Below are 25,455 nucleotides of genomic sequence, written 5' to 3'. Positions count from 1 at the left end.
AAGTCGGGAATGTGATGGAATACTCCCCACTTGCCTGCATGAATAAAGCTCAAATAACAAAGAAGCTTGATGCCATTCAAGACGAAGCATCCCTTTGATGGGGACAGCATCTGTGAATGTTCACACTCTCCACCATCAATGCTTAGTAGCAGTAGTGGATACCATGCACAGATGCACTAGAGAAATCCACAAAGAGTCCATAGACAGCACCTTCCAATTCATAACCATTATCACCTAGAAAGACAATGGTAGTAGATACATGGGAACACCACCACCACCTACAAGTTTCCCTTCAAATCATTCTTAATGCTGATTTAGTCGTTTATCATTGTTCCTTCTGTGTGGCTGGGACAAAATCCTGGAATTCCCTCCCTACTGCCATTGTGGGTGGACCTACACCAAATGGACCATTAATATTCTAAAAGGCAGCTCACCACCACCTTCACAAGACCAACTAGAGATGCCCAGCCAGCAATGCCTATGACCCAAACAAAAAGGATTGGCTGACAGGCAGAAAACAGAAGGAATAAATGGGTTATTCTCCCATTGAAGGCTGTGATTAGTGGTGTACCACAAGGATCAGTTCTCAGGCCCTAGCTGTTCATAATGCATAGCAATGATTTGTACATGGGAACTAAATGAGATGATAATTAAACAGGAATGTATGGTGTGAGGAGCATGTGAAGCAGCTTCAAGAGGATTTGGACAGACCTAGTGAGTGGGCAACAACATGGCATATGGAATGTCATGAAGAAAAAATGTACAATTATCCACTTCGATAGGAAAAACCGATGTGTAGGATATTTCTCAAATGGTAAAAGGTTATAAAGTATAAATGTAAGGGATCTGGGTGTCCTGGATAAGTCACTAAAGGCTAATATGAAAGCGTAGCAGGCAATTAGGAAGGCTCATGGAATGTTAGCACTTACTGGAAGAGGATTTGAGGACAGGAGTACTTAAGTTGAGCTTCAATTATATCGGAGCGTGGTTAGACTTTACCTGGTGCACTGTGTGCAGTTTTGGTTTCCTTTTCTCAGGAAAGATATTACTGCCATAGAGAGAAAACAAGGAAAGTGCACCAAACTTGTTCCCAAGATGGTGTAACTGTCTTCTGAAGAGAGACTGGGGAAAACCTGATGTATATTCTCTAGTGTTTGAAGAATGAGGAGTGATCTGAATGAAACCCAGAAAATACTTCAAGCGATTGGATAGACAGGGTAGATACAGGTAAGATGTTTCCCCTGGTTGGGAAGTCTAGGACCAGAGAGCACAAAATAAGGGGAAAGCTACTTAGAAAAGAAATGAAGAGAATTTGTTTACTCAGTGTCGTGAGCTCTCTACCCTAGAGGAAGTTCAGTTATTGAGTATGCCTAAGGTAGAAACTGACAGATTTCTATAATTGCATAAATGAATATAGCAAAATAGCATTGAAATGAATGATTAGACATGTCTACATAGAATGGCGCAGCAGGCTTGATGGGTGGATGGCCTAATTCTGCTCTCCTATTCACCAATTACCACGGTGGGATTCAAACCCATGTCCTCATGTCTGAGCCTGGATTTCAAGTTATTAGCTGAAAATGTGTTGCTGGAAAAGTGTAGCAGGTCAGGCAGCATCCAAGGAACAGGAGATTCGACGTTTCGGGCATAAGCCCTTCTTAATAGTCCTGTGTCATTACCCATATAGCATTGTTTTACCTTTTAGTGTGGTAAAATTCCCAAAGCACTTTTCATGAATATTAAAATAAATTGAATCTGAACCTCACCAAAGTGGGGATTGAGATCCTTTGTGGGGCGTGAATTGAAATATTGGATCATGAGCTGTGAGGCCGGATTGGCGGGTATGGAGTGCTGACCACGTTTTCACACTGATTTTCCTGTTCTCACCGTCCATTCTCTTGGGTCTCAGGGGGTCATGAACATTTTCAAGCCTCAAAATGGCAACACAGTGGAAAAACCCTGTCATAAATAAATATTCGAGCAGATGACCAAAACTTGGTCAAAGAGAAGTGTGTTAAAGCAGGAAGGGGAGATGGAAAGGTTTAGGGAGGAAATCTGAACTTAGGGTCGAGACAGGTGAAGATATTATCGTTACTCATATGTGATAAAACTTCAGGATGTTCAAGAAGCTAGAATTTGAAGAATACAGAGAACTTCTCTGCTTGTAGAGTCGTATTTTGTATAACATAATTCAGAACATGCTGTGATTCCAAAGGTGTTGCAAACTTGGATACAGAACATCCTGTTCCTTCATTCATGTCAGTAATCTATATGTGGTGAACATCTGAGACCACGTAAAGATCCCAGCAAATGCCACTTTGACAATTAGAAAATAACCCCTTTTCTCTCTCCCCCCCCCTCCTCCCCAGCAATTGCTAACTCTGGCTGCAGGGACGAAGCCTCCCTTGGCCAAGTGTCCAGAACTAGGGATTGTAATCTCAGGATATGCTATTTCAGGAGCAGGAGAAATCTCTTCATACATAGGGTTATAACCTTGTGGATTTCTCTACTACAGAAGGTTTGTGGAGACCAAGTCACTGAATATATTTAAGAAAGAAATAGGTGGATTTCAAGAGGCTAAAGCTATCAAGGTGTATGGGGAGAGTGTGGGAATATGGCATTGAGATAGAGGATCAGCCATGATCATGCTGAATAGTGGTGCAAATGGCTAAATCCTTCTGCTATTTTCTATGTTTCATGCTGCAAGGTTAATGCTAAGTATACGTGCTCTTTCTTTTGCTAATGATCTCTTGAGTGGAATCAGATGCCTTCTATAAGACTATCATAACACTGACCATCTTGGGATTTGTGTTAAGAGAAAGTCCACATGAATAGGGTTATAACAACAGAAATGGTACAATTTCAGTGTATATTGCAGGGTTTCTGACTTTGGCGATAAAGCAGGGGAACTATCTAAGGACATTTCAGCAGAACAACAGTGCAATAATTTTAGGTGACTTTTACTCTTTCAAGTTTGTTGAAAGATTGGTGATGTGAGTAGACAAGGTGGATTACATCCAGATTAGTCTGTTTCTAAACTTGAGGATCGAAGCAATGCTCAATTCACTCCCAAACATGAAGTGGGAAGATATAATAGCATATAATTTTAGGCTGCTCGTTGGATGCTGCCTGAACTGCTGTGCTCTTCCAGCACCACTGATCCAGAAATATAATTTTAGGAGATCCACTGTGAATTAATAGCAAGGAAACAATATCTTTTCTAACAACCTAAGGCCACAAAACCAGGCTATATGTGCCAAACTAGGGGGAAAAAAAAATCAGAATTCAGTGAATCAGAAGATTTCTGGGACAAATTTAGTAAGAGAGAAAAATTAGCCACAGCTTCATGAATTGGCAGTGAAGAACTCCAAAGTTGGAAGTAAGTGTATGAAATAAATATATTCCTAAAAAGGCCAAGAATAAATTAGGAAATTTAAATCAAACTAAGACTTTCAGAAAGGTCAGGCCTACTCAAGAAATGGATGAATAGAGGATGTTTGGTCGGAAGGGCTGAAAAGGGAATATGGAAAACGTCCAACAATAGATAACATCAGAGAAAATTGTAAGGTTCCTTTGTAAGCAAATATCTGCTGCCTTTTTTCACATTTCCTATTAATTCTTCTAATTTCAATGATAGGCTGATGAGCATTACATTAGTGTTAGGGAAATTATTGGATAAGATTCTTCAGGACAGGGTTTAGTTGCATTTGGAAAATAATGCACTTGTTAAGGATAGACAGCATGGCTTAGTGCAGGGGAAGTCTTGTGATTAATAGAACCTAGAACAGTAGTAGAGGAAGTGACGAAAATGATTGATGAGGGTAGGGCAGTGGATGTTGTCTACATGGGCTTCACTAAAATATTTGACAAGGTCCCTCATAGTAGGCAGATCCAGAAGATTAAGTCACATGGGATCTACAGTGATTTGATAAGCTGAAGACAAAATTGGCTTGGTCATAGACGATATACGTGGAGAGATGTTTCACTGACTGGAGGTCTATACCAGCGATATTCCACAAGGATTACTATTGGGACAGTTGTTGTTTGTAATATATATATAATTTGGATGAAAATATGGGTGCTCTGATCAGTAAGTTTGCAGACGACACAAGAATTGGTAAAGTTGTGGATAGTGAAGAAGGTTGTTAAAGGATACAGCAAGGTATAAATCAGTTGGAAGGTTGGACAGAGAATGGGAGTTTAATCTAGACAAGTGTGAGGTGATGTATTTTGGTACGTCAAATGCAAGAGGAGTATAGTAAATGGCAGGACTCTTGGGAGCATTGATATACAGAGGATTCTTGGGGGTTAAAGTCCATAGCTCCCTTAAAGTGGCAATACAAGTGATAAGGTGGTAAATAAAGCAGGAAAGTTGACTTTAGGATTTCTTGGTCAACCATGACCTCATTAATGACGAATCATATTGAATTGAATTGACCTTAATGGCCTACTTCTGTTCCTATGTCTTAAGATCATTTGGGATTACTTCCACTGGAGTGAAGAGGCCAGAAAGAGATAAAATGGAGGATGTGAAAACTGTGAAAATAGTCCTCTACATTTTTAGTATAAACTATTTCCTGTGGTTGGGAAGTTGGCAATGAAGGTGTCATTAATTTGATATTGACACTGTGGATAAGGATAGAACATTTTTTTTAATGATTGGAATGCATTGCCAAAGGTATGGCTGAAGCACAAATTATTGTATCTTCCATGGGAGATGATAATGATTCAGTGGGTTGGAAAAAGAGGAGGGCATGGTATTTGTTTTATATAACTTACGTAATGGTCTGGTACATATAAATTGGGCTGAATATGCTCCCTGATATAAACATCCCCAGCCCTATAATCCTCCAAATGGGCCAAGATTATACTCTGATTTTAATTGTTTCACCACTGACAGCAGAGTCTTCATTATGTTTCACTGGAATTCCTGTATTAACTTTCTCTACCCCTCTGTCCTATATGTCACTCTGTGAAACCTACCTTTTTAACAGAGCTTTTGGCCACCTGTCATTATACTTCTTTGTAACCAGTTGTTAAATTTGTTAAGACTTTGTAAAGAACTTTGAGGTGTTTTATTATGATGCCATATATAAATGTGAATTGTTGATTTGTAGAAATGTTGTTTGCTATTTAATATCAGCTGCTGGCAAGTGTAAATATTTGCTTTATTATCTGGTTAACTAATAAGTTAAATATTTACCAGTATTTTGATGCCGTAATGTTTGATTGTTGTGAAAAGTCCTTTATAAATGCACATCCTTCTTCCTTTACTTTCCATATTTTGCTTTCAACATCTTTCTATCTTATTATCTTGTTCTTTTTATTAGTGGGACCCCTTCTCAAGTTTACTTCCTTCCAAACATCTTCACTTATCCATGATATCCTGATGCTAATAGTGATTACTTCTTTTAAAAAAAAATTGGAATTCTGTAGTGCAATCTCTACAAATCTACAGCCATTTCTCTTCATCTCATTCTCAGCTTGCTCATTCATCTTTCTATAATCGATCCTAATCCATTAAGCCTTTCTAATTTTCCTACTGGATTTATCATTCCTAGGTGGGTCTTAAATCTTAAGATATTGTGGTTATCTTAATTTCGATGCCAGAGACACTTAATCACATTTTCTTCACCTACATGACCTATTTCATTGTTCGTAACTAGGTTAAATATCACCCCACTCTTGAAGTCTGTTGAACATAATGCATTAAGAAGGAGTCCTGTACCATTTAGGAATTCCATTCTTATTTCTCCATGTTCTCCCTCTGGGTCTCAATTGATCAGTAAAATCTTCTCAGCACATTTAATTTAGTAATTCCTATTCAACTCTCTCTTTACTTTTTCCATTCTCTTTTCTCATTTGGAAGCCTCCTCAGGGAATTATCCCTTTTATTGTTTTGGCTACTCTGAGTTCACACTTCAACTTTCTATATTTTAATTTGCCAAATTGATATTATTTCTCTACATCAAATAATTCCTTTTCTGAATGCATACTATTCTAATTTAAGCCTCTCCACCAATGAATGGTTCTGGTTGATCTTTGGTTCCTAGCTTTTGTCTTGTACTCACCAGGACAAAGCCAAGAATGTCAAATTCTAAATAATTGTATGTTATGATTACTTGAAATTTGGTATTCTTATATTTGTCTTGTTGAGTGCAAGATGGAAAGCTTCAACAGTACGAATCACTTCTCTGCAAGATTAAAGTTCTGTGCAACCAAGGAACTGTTTCCCAGCTCCCTTATTCATAACTGAAATATTTAATTTTGACCATTTTGATAGTACATTGGAAGTCTCCATGTTCAGGTGTAGCACATCTTTTATGGAACAGATTCTACCTGTGCCTGAACCGATTCCTCCCAATTGGAATCTCTCTTTCTGGCCCCACTCTTTTAATCAGGAATTGAGTTCCCTTGGAGAAAGTGAGGACTGCAGATGCTGGAGATCAGAGCTGAAAATGTGTTGCTGGAACAGCACAGCAGGTCCAGCCATGTGGCGCTTTTCTAGCAACACACTGAATTTCCTAATCAACCTGCCATTCCCATGACACAGCCAAGAATATCATTTTGAGACTGCTACCTCAAGGAAAGAAAGATTTTAATTTGAATGTAAATCTGTGCAGCTCTACCCCTAAACTGATTTCATAATCTTCTAGATTCATTTTGTGGAGAGTCTGTCCTGGACACTTGATTTAGACCATCATTCCGACCTTTAAAAGGGTGCATTGACATCCAGACTTTGAATCCCCGATGGCCACTGTAATTTGAGCTGTGTTGCTGCTTCCAACTTAGAGCCATCTCTTGTTGGTGTTACTGGGCAGGTCCAGCAAATAAAAAGGACAATGCGGGATGGACAATACATTTTAGACTAAATGTGGACATCTAGCAAACCACATAGAAACCGAGCTGTATTTCCAATTGTGAAGTGTTCTGACACTTCATTTTTGCCTTTTCCCACTTCTCTGTCAGTACCAGTTAGTCCTTCTGTCTGTTCCTTATCTATCATTGGTGTGACTACCTGCTCAAACTGTCATTGCAGAAGCTGCTCTCCCTCCCTGGTCAGACTGATCCCCATCTTCTTCTCGACTTCTGAGATAAATCAGCAGAATAATTTAATGGAATTAGGTGAGTATTTCCAAATATGATGCTCTGAACTCCGAAGCCTTGAAGGAATGACACATTGCTGTCCCTTCCTGTGCTGCTGTCAGACCCTTTACTTTCATTAAAAAGGACTGGCTGTTTGAGGCATTCAAAAGATCACAGTTTTCACAGTGGAGCTGTCCTACAGTACTGCACTAAAATGTCAGCCTCGATTACGTGGTCAAGTAAAACTACAGAATTGTAAGAACAGTGTTATTGTTGATAACTGATGAGTATCTCCCGAATTTTCTATTTTGGTTCAGACTTTCAGGATCTGTAGTATTTTGTTTCCGTATCTCACAGTCAAGTCTCTGGAGAGAGATTTCAACTGACAACTTTTCGACTCAGTAACGAGGGCGGAGAGCTTATTCAAGTTTCTTCTAAAATTGTCACAATCTCTCTTTGCAGCACATCACCTTATTCTGCTCACTGCCTGCAATGAAGCCTATTACTCCTACATTATCCAAGACATTTGCTTGGAGACCTTCAGATTTCAGATGACTGATATCGGACAGAAGCTCTGGTGTGACTGGGAAGCCACATTAAGGTACTATGGGAAAACTCAGTGCTGATATTAAAAAAAATAGAATTAAACCCTCTTTCATTTTCACTGTCCACATTATGTGGTGTTATCAAATCTTCCCAGGCTTACTGTTTGAGTAGTGAAGCTGAAGGATTGGCACTGCCTTTTTGTATATTGAACTGTACAGGATAAGCAGCCTTTAACTTGCATTCTTGGTCTGCACTGACTTACTCAGTGTAGCATTATACATTCCTCTGATCCCTCCAACAGGGAAAAAAAAAGAAAAATTAGGTTCCTGACTAAAGTTCAATTATTCATGTTAGAAAGCATGTGTAACACATCTGCACACTTGTGCAATGCATGTGTGAGAGACAATGGGCATGCCACCAGATCTTTTATTAAATTATTCTTTCAAGAGATGTATGCATCACTGGCAAAACCGACTTTGATTGTCCATTCCTAATTGTCCCAGAGTGGAGTATCCCCCCAGAGGTTAGTAAAGGTCAATCACATTGCTGCAAGTCTGGAGTAGGTCAGGGCAGAGTATGGAAGATAGATATCCTGCCTGAAAACGAGACCGGTTCTTATGACAAACGGTCTTGGTTTCATGGTCATCATTCCTGAGACTAGCTTTATTTTCACATACATATTTTTGAAATTGATTCACAAGAGATCTGCATTGCTGACTGGGCTAGTATTTATTGCCTATTCCTTGATGGTGGAGGTGAGCCACCTTCTTGAACTACTACAAGTCCTTGCCACGTCGATACACTGACAATGTTTTTCTAGAGGGAGCTCTGGAAACTGACCCAGTAACAGAGGAGGAACATTGATATATTCCCCCCCCCACCCCAAGTCAGGAAATTCAGAGGCGGGAATTCTGTGACCAGTAATTCAACTCTTGTAACTGCAAAGCCTTTCACCATCTAGAATTCAGGAGTGTGAAATACTCAGCCCTTTCCTGGATGAAGACAGCTCCAGCAGCACTTAAGTCATTTGACTCCATCTAAGACAAAGCAGCCCATTTGAATGGTACTTGCTACAGCCATTCAAATGGGCTGCTTTTATCTTGGATGGAGTCAAGTGACTTGAGTGCTGTTGGAATGGTCTTCATTCAGGAAAGGGCTGAATATGTCTCGATGGTGAAAGGCTTTGCAGTTACACGTGGTGAGTTACTGGTCACAGAAATCCTGCCTCTGACCTGCTCTTGTAGCCACAGCATTTATACAACTGGTCCATTTCAGTTTCTGATCAATGGCACCAACAGCATGTTGAGACTGGGTGTATATCCAGTGATGGAAGTATATTAGTGACAGAATAAGGAGATTGAATGCGGAGGGAAGATTGTCATTGCTCGGCCTTCATGTGGCAGAAACATTCGTTGTTATTTATCAACTCGACATTGTTCAGCTGTTACTGCGCATGAACTACTTCAGCATCTGAGGAGTTATAAATGCAAAGCATAATGCACTAATCATCGGTAAACATCTCTACCTCTGACTTTATGGTAGAAGGAAGGTTATTGATGAAGCAGTGTAGCTGCTTGGGCTAAGGACACTACCTCCTGCAGCTATATCTTGGACTGAAATAATTGACTTCCTATAACCCACAACTATATTTCTTTGGGCTAGATCTGGCTCCAACATTGCTTTATGTCAAGGACACAAAAGTGTGTGTATGTACATGTTTGTGCATGCATGTGCAAGTATATACATATGCAAGCATATGTATGTGCATGTAACCTTAACCACTACTCTGGCAACACCAGTAAAATCAAGATAAATAGAGACATTCCTGCTGTGTAATTTGGTGAGTGTATGAGACAGAACACATACTAAAGCAATTTCTTTCTATAATGCTTTGACTGTCATTGGCTGCAGTTAACAAGTGACTTCAGTCTATAACAGTCATTTGTTAAAACGATGACAATATAGAAGGGAATGATATTTGTACAGCCCCTTTCAGATGGTTACTTCCAGACTCCCACCGTCCTTTGGGTGAAAAAAAAACAAACATTCTCCTCAACTCTACTGTTTAAAGCCAAGCCTGCTAGTTATTGATCCCTCAACTAATGGTAAGAGTAACTTCCTATTCACCCTATCTATAATCCAAAACACTTTCCAACCAATTTTTGAAATGTAATCACTGTTAAAATGTAAACATAGTAACCAGTTTTACAGCAAGATCCTACAAATGATCAGTCTTTTTTTTAAAGAAAGTAGTAATGTTAGCTAGAAGATAAATATTAGCCAGGACACCAGTCAGAACTTTCCCTGCTCTGATCTATTACATCCATTTGGTCATCTAGGGCCTTGATTTAGCAATCACAAGAGATGGAATTATAAGGAGTATGTCAAGCACTTGGGTAGCAACGGTTTCCAGAGAAAGCTTTGGTGAAATAAATAGACAACTGATGGAGTAGAAGAAGTGAGAGCAGGCTGCTGTGGCATTGGACAAAGCAGCGAGGATGGATTTCAGCAGTGGCATCCTCCTGGTTTGGAGGAAGCCAGAAGAACACAGGAAGAGGCAACACGATGCTGCACAAAATATTGGGCTATACTGCCCACAAGTTGGCTACCTTTAAATAATATTGTACCAATGATGTACAAGGCTTTACCTTTCCAGGATGTTGGTGTTGGATATTTGTGCTCTGAATCACAAAAACCTCTGGTCATCATAAAGTATTGGCACCACCATGTCTGTGGCCTGAACAGCACCCGGGATTTATTGTCAGAAAGCCAAGCCAAGCCGCAGCTGCTCTGCTCTCCTTTTTAAAAGGCCCTCAGTTTCTACTTTTGTTGTGCTCCCTGCATCACTGGCAGGATGCCAAAATTGTACCGGGATGAATTATGTGTTTTACATTTCAAATTAAGCCATACAGGCATTGGCTGGCATCCAGAACTTATCCAGACATCAAGCTCCTTATTGAAAATCCAGATCCTTTATAATATTTACTATATCCAATTCAATATTTTCCACTCTATAGGGTCCTTCCAGTTTTCAGATGTCTGGCAGAAGTGCTCAGGAGATCCTATCATTCTTATTAAGGACTCCTCTTTCCAATATTCATCTCTCATGGTTTTCAATCAAACATTTGTAGGAAGACTTTTTTTTTGGTTGAAGTGTGTCCTACAGAGGAGAGGTACAAAGATTAATGAAATACAGTACAAATACACAAGCCTGCAAATTCTTGAAACAGACACATTCAAGTTTTCATTCTCAGAACCACAACTGAATCAGATCAGAAAAATATTAAAGTTAAGTTTTCTTTTTTAGATTGTTATAAGTAAGGAGGGTATACTGGAATTGTTTAAAATGCTGGTTAGGCCACAACTGGACTACTGCATGCAGTTCTCATCAGCACATTATTGGACGGATGTGATTATACTAGAAAGGGTGCACCTATAAGGAAATTTACCAGGATGTTGCCTGGGCGAGAAAGTCTGAGCCATGAGGGAAGCTGGAAAGGCTATGGTTGTTTTCCTTGGAGCAGTGGAAGGTGCAGAGGGGACCTGGTAAGTGTATAAGGAATCACGTAGGGCATAGTTAGGGTGAATAGGAAGTTACTCTTACCATTAGTAGAGGCATTAATAACTAGCAGGCTTGGCTTTAAGAGTAGAGTTCAGGAGAATGTGTTTTTACCCAAAAGGATGGTGGGAGTCTGGAAGTAATCACCTGAAAAGTTGAAGAAAGTGAGGACTGCAAATGCTGGAGATCAGAGTCAAAAGTGCGGTGCAACAAAAGCCCAGCCAGTCAGACAGCATCCTGGTAAATCTCCTTATTGATGCACCTGAAAAGCTGGTTGAGTCAAAAATTCTTAGATTTAAGCAGCATTTAAACATTTAATTTTGTTGCTGTAATCCCAAGGCTATGGTCCAAGAGTTAAAAAAGTATGATTGATTTTTTTAAGACAACATGAACATGATGTACTGGAAACATTCTTTATCTTTATAAATTCTATTTTCCTTCATGACAAGTCAGTTATTTAATAGCCTTTATTTTCATCCGCACCCAGTCGTTTTCAGCATAGACCACTGTACCTAATTTTGCTAATGAATGCTCTCTCTTTCTTTGCAGTTACTATTGGGATCTCACCAACTGCACATTCCTGATTGCCAACAAGATGGACTGTTTTTGGCCGAACCAAGTGGTGGATCAATTCTTTGTCACCGTCCACAAGGAATACTTTGCAAACTGTTCAGTGTCTGGGAGAGGTCTGGGGGATCCCCCAAACAACATCATAGGGCCTTTCATTATGATCCCAGTGATGGTCACGTTGCTTATGACAGCACTTGTGGTCTGGAGAAGCAAACAAAATGAGGGCATTGTCTAAAGGCTTTACAACCTCTTCTTGCTGTAGAGGACACAAGTTTTAACCTTGATCTAGCCAATTTTACATAGGAGAACATCAACAACAGGTTGGGCTTTCAGAAGCTAAAGGTGAATCCAAACTCTCTGTTGAATGATCCTCTGGTACCTAAACAGCAAGTGGAAAACACAAGACATTCTAGGTACTACTGCTCCTAATCAGGGATATAGGTCAAGTTTAACAAATTGTTTAAAAAATTCTGTATTATCTTTCAAACTTTAATACTTGGTCAAAGTTTAAATCACCTGGAACCAGCCCTTAAACATTTGTGATGTTAGTGATGAGTTTGACAAATTTTAGACTGCGTGAGATCAATACATGCTCAGCACTGAACTCTCAAAGGGGCTATACCAGATTCACAGTGTGCTGAAATCATGTTTTCTTTTCTAGGTAATGCATTTCTGCAACTTATTGATGTATTCATGCAAACATTGGTATCGATGGTGCAAGACATGAACCTTTGTTCCTGATGAATGAATGAATTGACCGAGCATTGTGTTATTTTAGGCTGCAGAAACAAATATAGTCAACCCATTAATGCCCATAAAACAAGAAGAATGAGGTGAAAATACGTTGCTAGAAAAATTGTAGCTGAAGAGCCAGCAAAATGTAATTTTTATTTTAATCCAGGATACCAATTTTGGTGTGATTTTTCATTATTTTGAAAACCTAACCTGTTGAGCAGTCTCACTGCTTTCTGAACACAAAACGTTGTATTGGAACTCAAATCTTGGATTTGAGTAAGAAGTTAGTAGGTGAGGTTCTAAGTTGGCACTTGGGCTGACAAGTTTTGATCGGAAACACATTCAAAACATTTCAAAGGAAAATGAACAAAAGGTTAAAGAAGAAAATTTTACAGGTCTATGGTGAAAAGAACAGGTGTCTAATTGAACAGTTATTGTACATCTTCTCTAGAACTGGTTCCATTTTGATCTATGCTAAACTTGGCCTTCAACCAGGGTGATAATGGAGAGAGACTATAATTGCTGCCAATGTTTTTACACAGGAATGGAACATTATTAGCACTTCCCGCTGCTGTTGTTTAACTATATGTCCCTGCTAGAAAGCACAAATTTGAATGTTCATGGAGGCTAGAATTGGAAAAGGCCTTGTTTGTTGTCAAATAGCCTTCAGGCTTCAGTGTGTGGATCAGCCCATAAAGAATGCAACTACCTTCCAAAAAGATTAAAGATTCTTAAGAGGGAATAGGAAGAGAACTTTAAAAGGAATGCTTTTGTGAAAGTTGGTTCATAGAAAAATGTTCACCAATAACACCTATTAGGTAAATGTAAAGTTACCATAGTCCCAGAGGGCTACTGGGCTGCTGTCTGATTAGAAAGAGCCATTTGGTGATGGTTTAACCTGTAGGTCACCACATCTCAGAGAAAGGGGGAGGAAGGAAAATTCCTATTGTAACATTTACTAAAGATATATTAAACCAACAGAAAGCACCAGAGCCTCAAATTCTCAGCAGCAAATTAAAAACATAAAACATTAGAATGTTGGATAGCCAGGCAATAACAGACAGAAATAACGTTTCACAAGAAGAGGGAAAGGTGAGGGATATAAAACAGAATTTCAGCAAAACCAGGGCAAATGATGGGGGAGGGGGAAGGGGAAAGTGGAAGAGAAGGCGAGGGAGACAAAGAACAAAAAAGGTCTGTGATCAGGTAAAAAGCAGGAGAGATTAATTAACAAATGAGGGTGATAGCACATAGAACATTACAGCGCAGTACCTCAATGTTGGACCTCTATGTTGTGCCAACCTGTGGAACCAATCTGAAACCCATCTAACCTACACTGTTCCAGTTAATCCATATGTTTATCCAATGACCTTCCAAATACCTTTAAAGTTGGCGAGTCTACTGCTGTTGCAGGCAGTGCGTTTCATGCCCCTACTACTGAGTAAAGAAACTACCTTTGACATCTGTCCTTGATGGGGCAAGACAAAATGGAAATGGTAAAGGGGGGGGGGGAGGGGGAAAACATACACAGATTGGTGTGGTTGGTTACTGTAGGATGAATGCAGGAGAGTACAGGCGTAGGAAAACCCTTATAAAATAGGACAGGGTTCTGTTAAAATTCATTGGATTAGTGTATGAAATTGAGTGTAAAGAGGTCAAAGTGGAAAGGAGAGTTAAAGCAGGACAAGTCATGCTGCAGTCATCACCTCAACATTTGGTTTCTGTCATGTAGAGGAGACTGCATTATGAGCAACAAAAACAGTGTATTAAGCTTGGACCATGGTATTAGTTGGGAGTGATAATAATGACAGAGGGTGCAATACCAGATGTCATTGTCTAGCCCGAGTAGTAGTCACCAAACATGCATGGACTAGTAACTTGACAGTACCGTGAGTGGGCATCGACCTGATATATCCTTTATGTGGAAGTCCACATCATGGTATCATCACTCTCATCAACAGTCTGTTACCTAGTCAAATTCTCAAAACAAGTTAAACATGGTTTGCCTTTAACAAATCTGTGGTGGCTTGCCTTAATTAGAGAAGATTTTCATAAGTAACTGTTAATATTGCTTGAAATTATTTTCCCACTGAGGTTAAACTGACTAGTCTACAGTTGCTGGGTTTGAACAAAGGTGCAGCATTTGATATTTTCCAGTCATCTGGCATCTTGTTGTATCTAAAGAGGATTGGAAGATTATGGCCAGCACCTCTGTAATTTCCACCTGACAGCATTTTGTATCCTCAGATCCTCTGATAATTCTGATTAAAAAAAAAGTCTAATTTAAGTACAGCCAGTCTTCAAAAGCTACCCTTTCTAGTGTCTCTCCTATCTCCTTTCTCACTATAACTTTGACAGCATCTTCTTTGACAAAGACAGATGCTGGTATTTATCTGGTACCTCAGCCATGGAATCTGCCTCCAGTTGTTGATCACCTATTTTGTCCACCTCCTGTTAATAAACTTATACTTAAATACTTATAGAAAACTTTTGAATTCCCTTTTATTTTGGTTGCTAGTCTTTTTAAAACTCTCTCCTATCACAGATAACTAACTTGGCTTGCAGTAGTGTTCGGCTATACAGATTTTATGTATCCTGGATTCATATCTGAACGTGTGTTATCACACATATGAACCAGAACTGGACATCCAATGTAAAAATGCAATAACTAGGAGCAGCAATATATCATTTGGCCCTTTTGAGTTTGCGCCACCATTCCATAAAATCATGGTTGATGACTATTCTCAACTCCATTTCCCTTGCACACCTGAATCTATTGATTTCACAAGAGCTGATAACCTATTCATCTCAGCTTTGAATACACTAAACGACTAGAAGGGCCAGGAGGCCAAGTTTCAAATCTCACTGCTTCAAATTTGTGTAGAACAAAGAAAAATTAGAGCACAGGAACAAGTCCTTCGGCCTTGCAAACCTGCGCTGATCCAGATCCTCCATTTAAACCTGTTGCCCATTTTCTAAGCATCTGTATCCCTCTGCTCCCTGCCCATTCATGTATCTGACTAGACACATCTTAAAATGATGCAATCGTGCCCGCCTCGACAATCTCCACTGGCAATGTGTTCCAAGCACCCACCACCCTCTGTGTAAAGAACGTTCCACACATATCTCATTAACTTTTCCTCTCTCACCTTGAGCTTGTGGCCCCTAGTAATGGAGTCCCCCAGTCTAGGAAAAAATCTTTTGCTATCCACCCTGTCGAAACCTTTCATGATTTTGTCGACCTCAAATCAGGATCCTCTCAATTTCCACCTTTCTAATGAAAATAATCCAAATGTACTCAACCTTTCTTAATAGCTAGCACCCTCCATATCAGGCAACATCCTGGTGAACCTCCTCTGTGCCCTCTCCAAAGCATCCACATCCTTTTGGTAATGTGGCGACCAGAACTGTATGTAGTATTCCAAATGTGGCTGAACCAAAGTCTTATACAACTGTAACTGTCAACTCTTGTACTCAATACACTGTCTGATGGTGCATGCCTTCTTGACCACTCTACTGACCGGTGTTGCCACCTTCAGGGTCCAATGGACCCAAACACCCAGATCTCTCTGTACATCAATTTACCCCACGGCTTTTCCATTTACCGTGTAGTTTGCGCTTGAATTGAATCTTCAAAATGCATCACATTACATCACCAGATTGAGCTCCATCTGCCATTTTCCCCATACAACTCTAAAATCTACCTATATTCTGCTGTATTCTCTGGCTGTCCCCTTCACTATCTGCTACTCCACCAATCTTAGTGTCATCTGTAAAATAATATCTCTGAACAGATTGATGATGTATACTTAACACATTCACTGTGCTAGTCATTTCTAATGATTCACACCTCTCTCAGGTCAGTTTTAAATGATCAACCCCTTCTCCTGAAACTACATCCCTAAGCTCTAGATTCTCCAGTCAACAGCCTCTCAGCGTTTATTGTCAAGCCCACTCAGAATCTTATGTATTCCAATGAGATTACCTCATTGTTTCAGATTCCACAGTGAAAATCATTCTACTCAATTTCTCCTCATAAGGCGACTCTCTCAATCTTGAGAATCAACCTAATGAACCTTCTGTGCACCACCTCTCAAGGCAACTATGCCTTTCATGATACAAGATGAAAACTGTGCTCCGTTCTTTAGGTCTGGTCTCACCAAATTATAATTGTGGCAAGACTTCCTAAATCTTGTACTCCAACATTTTTACAATAATGACCAATGTGTAACTTGATTTCTTAATTGCTTGCTAACTTCAATGCTGAGATAAAGATGGCTGAATTATTGTGTACACCAAAATTTTAAAGTTTAACATTTAAAAATATTGGTTTTCTATTCTACTTACCAAAGTGAATAATCTCAAATTTCCCGGTACTATACTCCATTTTACCCAAACATTAACCTCTATATTCCTTTGTAGCCTTCCCCCCAGCTTAACACCACATCAATTTTTGTATTATGGGCAAATCCAAATACATTACTCTTGATCGTTTCATCTAAGTCATTGTCATAAATGAAGTCCTTACTTAAGGTTGGGGTTGTTTTCCAGAATAGATCCTTTAAGTGAAGAAATATTAAAGTCAGGAGCAAGGGTCATGTGGCTACTTCTTGCCAGAGAAAAACAATGTACAAATGTAAATTCTGTACATGCACCTGCAGCACTGTGTATTCTTAGGTGAAATAACTTGTAAAATAAGTCCATAAATATTAAAGAATTAACATCTTCATGAAAGGGAAAATATTGCAATTCACTTTATGAGCTTTAACATGGCAACAGGAACAGGTGTTCCTCCATGGTTCCCAGTACAGAGCCCTGGTGTGGATACTGTAGTTAAGAAGCCTCAATCACAACATACAGATGGCAACACTTATCTCCAGCTGCGCTCACTCTGCCCCTCCTCTCTGCTGATACTGGTACAAGTCCCATCCTTTTCTCTTTTGATCCCATTGTTGAGCGGCCAGTGTTTCTTCCTCCAAGATCAGATCAAATGGACTGCACCAATCAGACTGTGTTTGGTGTATTGCAAAGTGAAGGACAGCTAGACACTGGGTTTAAGAAACTCATTTGTTTCTTCTAAAATTAGTGTAATAGTTTAATTTGCAATTTGTTTTAAATGGCTCAGGGAGAGACAACCACAAAAGGAAAAGGGAGCATCCTGTGACTAAATAGAAATTCGTCACAAGAGAACCAGTTGCGGGTCCATCAGCTTGTGCCAGAGAAAAGAACCTTAATGTGGAGATTGTGGCAACTCTTCACTGAAGTTTAGATGCTTCTAAAGGATATTGCTGAGATAAGAGGGGTAATGGGCGATTGAATCTTTCACTGATGTCTGTAATCAAATCTTTCCATTGTTTAATCCAGTGTGATATGGTTTCTTGTTTAATAAACATATTCTGTGTGGTAAAAATATACTGGCAGCCTCCTGTTTTCCAGATTTTTAAAATAAAATCAGTTAGGATCTAACAAGGAGAAAGTGAGGTCTGCAGATGCTGGAGATCAGAGCTGAAAATGTGTTGCTGGAAAAGCGCAGCAGGTCAGGCAGCATCCAAGGAACAGGAAATTCGACGTTTCGGGCATAAGCCCTTATGATGAAGGGCTTATGCCCGAAACGTCGAATTTCCTGTTCCTTGGATGCTGCCTGACCTGCTGCGCTTTTCCAGCAGCACATTTTCAGCTAGGATCTAACAAGCCAGGTTATCCTTAGATTCTGACTTGCCCAGTATTAACGTCAGCACCAACCTTTGTGGCAGCTAGTAGTTAGTAGTCTGCCAACTTGAAAATGCCAGAAATCACTACTCTCTGGTTTCTGTTAAACTATATTATCTGTTGTTCTGTTCAGTCATGATTTTCTAAATGTGTTATAAACATGTTAATAATGAATTCCAGCAATGACTGATCAGGTTAACAGCCTGTAGATTCCGGTTTTTCTCTCCCTCCTTTCTTGAATAGTGGATTTATGCTTGCTGGGACTGGTTTATACCGTAGGAAATCTTGAAAGGTAATGACAAACACATTCAATATTCTTGTGGACACATCTTTTAGAACCTTTGTAAATAAGCAATCAAATCCTGGGGTATTACAGGCTATGATGTGGACATGCTGGGGTTGGACTGGGTAGTACAAAGTTAAAATTCACACATCAGGTTACAGTCCAGCAGGTTTAATTGGAAACACTAGCTTTCAGAGCGCAGCTCCTTCATCAGGGTCATATGGTTGCGGTACGCTAACCTTTTCTATCCCCAGATTTTTGAATTCAAGTTGCAACACCTCTCATGGCAGGATTTAATCCCATCTACCCAAAACATTAGTCTAGATTTCTAAATTACTAATGCAATGACATTATCACCACATTATCACCTCCCCTTCTCTGCTAGGTGACCACCCAGTCTTTGTTTGGTTTCACTGATGTGCAGACCATATTGTGAGCAGTAGATTCAATTGAAAGAGTTACAAATGAATCACTTCTTCACCTAGACATGTGACTTCTTGAATAGTGAAGAGGGAGGAAGTAAAAGAGCAAGTGTTCCACTTTCTGCAATTACATGGTGTGTGTGTGTGTGTGAGAAAGTGTAAATGTGGTAGCACTGATGGAGGCATATCCCAGGATTGCAGAATAGGAACACTCTCTGCAGAATATTAGGACAGAGGAAGAGAAGATGTATCTTGTTGTGGCATTCTATTGGAGCTGATGGAAATGGCAGAGGATTTTCCTTTGAATGCAAAGGCTGGTGGGATGGAAAGTGACAACAATGGGAGGGGAAGGGACAACAGTAGAAGTATAGGAACGGGTTGTACTTGGCACAGAGTCCTGCTAACCATGAGTGGGAAGGAGAAGAATCCTCTCGATGAAAAAAAGATATATCAGATGCACCTTTGTGGAAGTTGGCATCATTGGAACAGATGTGACGCAGATGGAGAAACTGGAACAATGGAATGGAGTTCTTGTATGCAGCACGTTGTGAAGAAGCTTAGTTAGTCAATGTAACTATGGGAGCTGGTGGGTGTGTAATAGATATTGGTGGTCAGGGTTTCCATTTCTGGGGAAAAGAAGTCAAGGAAGGGAAGAAACAGATGGACAAGGTGAAGGTGAGAGAAGGATGGAAATTGGAAGCAATTTCCTATTTCAGATAATAGATGGGAGCAGTACCGATAATATCATTAATATATTGGAGAAAAAGGTGAGAGTGGGGTAGGACTGGAACAAGGAACATTTTACATACTCCACAAAGACACAGGCATAATTAGGATCTATGTGGGGCCCCTAGAGCCACACCGTTGACTAGGAGAATGGGAGATGAATTAAAGAAGAAATTGAAGAGGACGTGGCAGGGAACTGAAAACTAGAAATTATGGAACCAATCTAAGATGTAAGAATCACAAACGAAAGTGGAAAGAGACCAAATGAGTGGTATAAGATTTGAGTCAAGGTAGGAAGAAATAATTTCAGTGAGGTAAGAACAAGCTAAAGCAATGGATCTGCCACAGTAGTCCTGTTTGTGGATTTTGGGAAACGTTAAAAGTAGGCTGTACAGGGTTGAGGAACTATGAAGTGAGATGATTTGGAGGGAAGCTCTGCAGAGGGGAGGAGGTCAGTGACAGTCCTGAAACTAAACAGCTAGATGTCCAGTGTTGGAGTCATGGTCCAGGGACAAAACAGAATGAAGTGTCTGAGGGTTTGTGCTCAGCCTCTGCAAGATAGGAGTTCAAAATTCTCGATGACAGAATACCATCCTTGTCAGGTTGGAAACAAAGTCAGGTCAGACCTGACAGAATGGAGTGCAGCATGTTAAGAGGCAGACAAGTTAAAGTGAGAGGTGAGCAAATAAAAAGTTGGCTGATGTCAATTGACAGTTCTTGAATATCAAATGTAGCTAACAGGCGAGAAGGATACCAGGTAGAGGGTGGGTATTGGACATGGACCCAGGGTCCACGTAGGTGGCAGAGGATTTCTGTCGATACAAGAGGGCACAGAGATGAAGGAGACAGAAGAACAGTTCAACAGCTCCTGAAATTGAAGTGTGGTTTAAAATCAAGAAACCGTAGTCCTTTGCTGACCACAGACAGTATCATGTGTAATTTATCTGATCATTCTTTGGACATAAACACATGAAAATGTGGCATAGCTTATGGTTGTCCCTGAAAATTATACTACAGTGAATAATCTAGGGAATTCCAGGACTGAGCCAGTGATGATGGGGAAGATTTATATCCAGGTCAGGACAGCGTATGATCTGAATGGGAACTTGGAAGTGATTGTGTTCCCATATGTTTACTACCCTTCTTCTATATAATAAAGACCTAGTTTTAGAAGGCCTTGTGGAAGAAACCTTGCTGAGGTTTTGCAGTGAATGTTTGAGGTGGTGGATAAGATGGCAAGCAAAAAGACTGATGTTTTTTCTGAATGATGTCAAGCTAGTTAAGATTCTCAACACTGATCATGAACTCTTACTGACCACTGCACTACAACAACTATCCTTTTCTGTCTCAATCTCTCATTCTATCCCTGCAAATGATATACCAACATGATGCATGACACATTTACCTTAAGTAAATGCTATTTTTACTATTTTTACATTCCTCGTTCCTAAATCTTGCTCGGTTTGATTGCAACATGCTTTTGTGCAGCTAATGTTCCTCATCACTTATCAACTCAAGCGTGGTTGTTGTCCACATTGACAGACATGGTCTAGCTTATTACCTGAGCTCATCCCTGTCCAATAATCGGCAGCAGGTTGATGAAAAAAAAACAGCCCCACCACTGATCTAATGAAGAGGGGAAGATCACTGATGAAGTAACTCAAGGTAGAGTGGCCAGGACACTACCTGCCAGCAAAGGGCTGAGCTAGAAATGATTGTTCACATGGTAGAAGTCAGTACTGTAGCTGCACTGGAACAACTTGGCTAGAAGCATAATTAGTTCTGGAGCAGAGATCTTTAACAATAAAGTGTGATGTTGAAGGAATTTGTAACTTTGCTGTGTCTCTGCACTCATCAGATTCTTGACAGCACCTGAAATAGTTCACATAGGGTTAAAGACTGCCATCTGTGATAACGTGGGTATCAAGGAGAAAGCTAAGAAGAACTGATTACAGTATTCCAGACCTTTGGTTGAAGATGGTTGTGAATATTACAGCCTTTCCTTTTGTTTTCATGTGCTTGTTTCTGCTAACAATGAAAATGGGATGCATTTCTCTTCCTGTTAATTGTCCTCCATAACTCTCAATTGGAAGCAGCAAAACCATAGAACTTTGATCTGATCCACTGGTTATGTGAATCACTTTGCACTATTGCATGGTTCTTCCACTGTGAAGAATGCATGCAATCCTATGTTGTAAATTTACCAGATTAGCATTTCATTTTCAGGTATGCCTGGTGTTGCTCCCAATCATACGATAATGTTACAGCTTTCTTTTTAAAATGAGCATTTCACTCTCAGTGGCAATGTATTCTACAACCTAATCCCCGTTCACTATATCAGCACTAACGCAATTACAAAAAAAATGTCTCACATCAGACATCTCTGCACATTGATCTATAGCCAGGAAGTGGAGGAGTGGTTCAAATTGATCTTGGGGCAATTCAGTGTGTACAAGGCTGACATATTACAAGCAAGACAGCCAATACACAGACACATGATGGAAATGAAGAATATGTCCTTGTCTCATACCATCGCCCAGACCATGTTGCAATGTGGGTCAGGAGCATGAGAATGCTGACTGGATCTCAACCAATTAGAATAATCGCAGTCAAGTTTACACAGAGGTCCCGAAGGAAACAAACTTTCTGCATTTACATGAATGAAACAGCCGAGATAAGGCAAAACATACTGCTACTATTGGAGGGCTAGAACAATAATTGGAGCAGGATACAAAATCCAAGCAGATTTCTCCCAACATGACACTAGAATTGGAACAGCTAATAGTCACTACAAAGTATCCTTTGATTAAAATTATCCACACCACATATAAAAGATACTCCAGTATTCTTCCATGTTTAAGTCTACATTTTTAACACATAGAAGTACTTGGGAAGAAAAAGACCTTGATGCTTGTTCAGCATTCAATGCATAATGCTCATTATATGCTTGCTAATAATGTAAAACAAATTGGTAGTAACTTGCAACAGATCGATGAACAGACACAGTTCACCTTAAATATCTTCAAGGTAAAGATAATAGGAAATGATTAATCAGATGATACTGCTTTCAATTTCTAACTTTTCAATAGTGGCTTATCTCATTATCAACATAAATTATTCCTCTGTAACAAGAGGTCCGGTAACGAATTTGCAACAACCTTGATTGTTTAAGAGATCCAACTGGATGCCTGGACAACACAGCATTTTTAAGCAAATTAATCTTTCAATTTCAGTTATATTCTTACGGTCGATGAAAGTTGCAGCAAAGGTTAAACGGATCAGAAAAACAGCTACCGGCAAAGCAACTTGGACAGATACATTTACCAGAATGATAGAGTTTCAGGTTATCAGATGATTATGAGATCTCAGTTACCTTGAATTCCAGTAACATTCTCCAGCCTAAAGACTTAATTTACAGGCCAAGCAGAATGTGCAAAACTGGAGACACTGATAAGGGACATGAAAGGATAATTCAGCAAGATATCAGTTTTGAAGAATCACTACAAAAGAATGGTGTTGTTGGGAGAGAGGCAAGCTGAAGAGAGAGGGAGATATCTTCAAATTTAATCACGTCGATTTAGACTTAAAAAGTTTCAACTTCAAAATGGATCATGTGTGTCAGCTCAAGATTTCGCCATATGTGCTTATTCTCAATAGTAGTTCCATGCTTAATAGATCTGAGAACATTCATTCATAATACAATGAATACATTGCTGAAAAAGACATAGAACATTATAGCGAAGTACAAGTCCTTCGGCCCTCAATATTGCGCCAATTTTTCATCTTGCACTTATCGAACCACACAAAAATCAAACCTCAAAAGGGATACCAATTTATCCTGCATGAGAAAAAAGGGTGCGATTCATTGGCAGATGGTTGCATTGCCATGAAGAATGCACTACCCAATGTCAATTGTTTAATTTAAAAAATGATAGGACTTCTGATGGGCAAATCTTGCCTTGGAGAATATACTGGGGTCCAGCTGCTCTCACAAGCTTTAGTTTATTTGAAAAGAGCACAATGCATGGACAAGTTCTGCTTGCAGAGGACAGAACCCTCTGTATGTACATAAACATATGGAGCAATACTATTTTAAAGGAGTTACCTACCATTAAGAACTTTCATCCTCTAACAGTATAATCTCTTCACGTTATTTCCTGACTTAGTTTGCTTGTCCACTATCACAACGTTGGCATCACTCCTCAAGTGTTAGTGAAGAGAACCTTATTGAATCTAGGCTGGTGGTCCCATCACTGTGTCCTGCTCCAATGCCGAGGCACAGGCAAGATGCCTGCTTGGACTACTCTGGTTTTCATTTGTCAAACTTTGATAGAATAGAGTAGCTTGTTTGGTCATTTCAGAGTAGAGTTAAGATTCTTCAACATTGATGTGGGTGTAGAATCACAACTACTTATTAACTCAAGGACATTAAAGTGAAGCTTCTGGGTTTTTACTACCATCCAACAGTTTCATGATTACTTTACTGATATCAGCCTTTTGTTCCAGTTTTCCCTGGCAGCCTGGAATACAAATTCATTCTTTGGATTACTAGTCTAGTAAAATAAACACTTCAATAAGACTTTTGGTCTCATGCATTAGTTGCTGAACATGAAGCTTAACATGTTGTACATTAAAATTCTGTATCCTATGTCATAGACTAATAACTAGAACACGCTGTATCATCGGAAGTGTCTGTCTCAATTTTCTGTATTACTATATATTGAAGATGTTAACAATGTGCAATGTCATTATTTTGGTGGAAACAAGATATTTTAGTGCATAATTAATGCGATTAGCTTGACAGTGTTCATTGGTGATATTTACAGCATGTATTATACAGATTTTAAGTCATGTTGCTGTTTGTTTAGAAGTTATTCAATAATTCATATGCTTTAGTGTACATTGGAAATTTTAAGTACATTTTGGAAACTTAGTGCATAAGGTTTGTGCGAAGATTTGTAGCTCGGGTGCTTGTTGTTGTGGTTCTGTTCACCGAGCTGGAAGTTTTTGTTGCAAACGTTTCGTCCCCTGGCTAGGCGACATCATCAGTGCTTTGGAGCCTCCTGCGAAGCGCTTCTTTGATGTTTCTTCCGGTATTTATAGTGGTCTGTCCTTGCCGCTTCCGGGTGTCAGTTTCAGCTGTCCGCTGTAGTGGTTGGTATATTGGGTCCAGGTCGATAAACCTGGACCCAATATACCAACCACTACAGCGGACAGCTGAAACTGACACCCGGAAGCGGCAAGGACAGACCACTATAAATACCGGAAGAAACATCAAAGAAGCGCTTCGCAGGAGGCTCCAAAGCACTGATGATGTCGCCTAGCCAGGGGACGAAACGTTTGCAACAAAAACTTCCAGCTCGGCGAACAGAACCACAACACTTAGTGCATAAAGTAATTTTACAATGTAGATTGGTAAGATTTTGCTGTGTAAAGTGGAGTTGTTTTAGCACAAGTTGCTGCTTGATTTAATGTAAATTGGAGATATCCAGTGGCATTCTGGAGATGTTTACAATACAATCTGGAATTATTTTTGTGAATATTGGAGTTACTTTACTCTCAGTTGTTATTTGATCAATACTTATTGAACCTTCTTTTCGTGCACACAAGGGAATGATATTTTGATATATGGAAGTATTTGGAGACACAATGATAATTTATCAGCAAAAATATCACTATGCAGAACAAATGGGTAGAAATTTGCATGATAGTGGATCAAGATGGATGATGGCTGCTGATAAAATAATACTTGTACATCTCAAGACTACCAAGAAAAGGAAGCTACTATGAAATAATAAATCCAGCAGTACAGCTACTGA

General features: G+C 39.6%; 1 protein-coding gene across 2 annotated transcripts in view; it reads left to right on the top strand.

Moving 5' to 3' along the window:
- The window catches only part of ramp1 (receptor activity modifying protein 1), a 31,114-nt gene extending 8,180 nt beyond the window's left edge, over positions 1-22,934 (top strand). Inside the window, exons 2-4 of one of the 2 annotated variants that reach the window (XR_009644866.1) lie at positions 7,549-7,687; positions 11,741-12,174; positions 22,870-22,934. Coding sequence is in view for 1 of the 2 variants with exons in the window: in XM_060827554.1 (XP_060683537.1) it covers positions 7,549-7,687; positions 11,741-11,996 (395 nt within the window). In the remaining variant the exon portion in view is untranslated. Of the gene's footprint in view, positions 1-7,548; positions 7,688-11,740; positions 14,011-22,869 lie in introns of those variants that run through there. The other variant, XM_060827554.1, reaches the window with a different exon arrangement.
- Positions 22,935-25,455: the final 2,521 nt, after the last annotated feature.

The sequence above is a fragment of the Hemiscyllium ocellatum genome, chromosome 7 (assembly GCF_020745735.1).
Source record: "Hemiscyllium ocellatum isolate sHemOce1 chromosome 7, sHemOce1.pat.X.cur, whole genome shotgun sequence".
In the NCBI taxonomy this organism is placed as follows: Eukaryota; Metazoa; Chordata; class Chondrichthyes; order Orectolobiformes; family Hemiscylliidae; genus Hemiscyllium; species Hemiscyllium ocellatum.
Note: the sequence above shows the minus strand (reverse complement) of the source record. Positions and strands in the feature narration are given on the sequence as shown.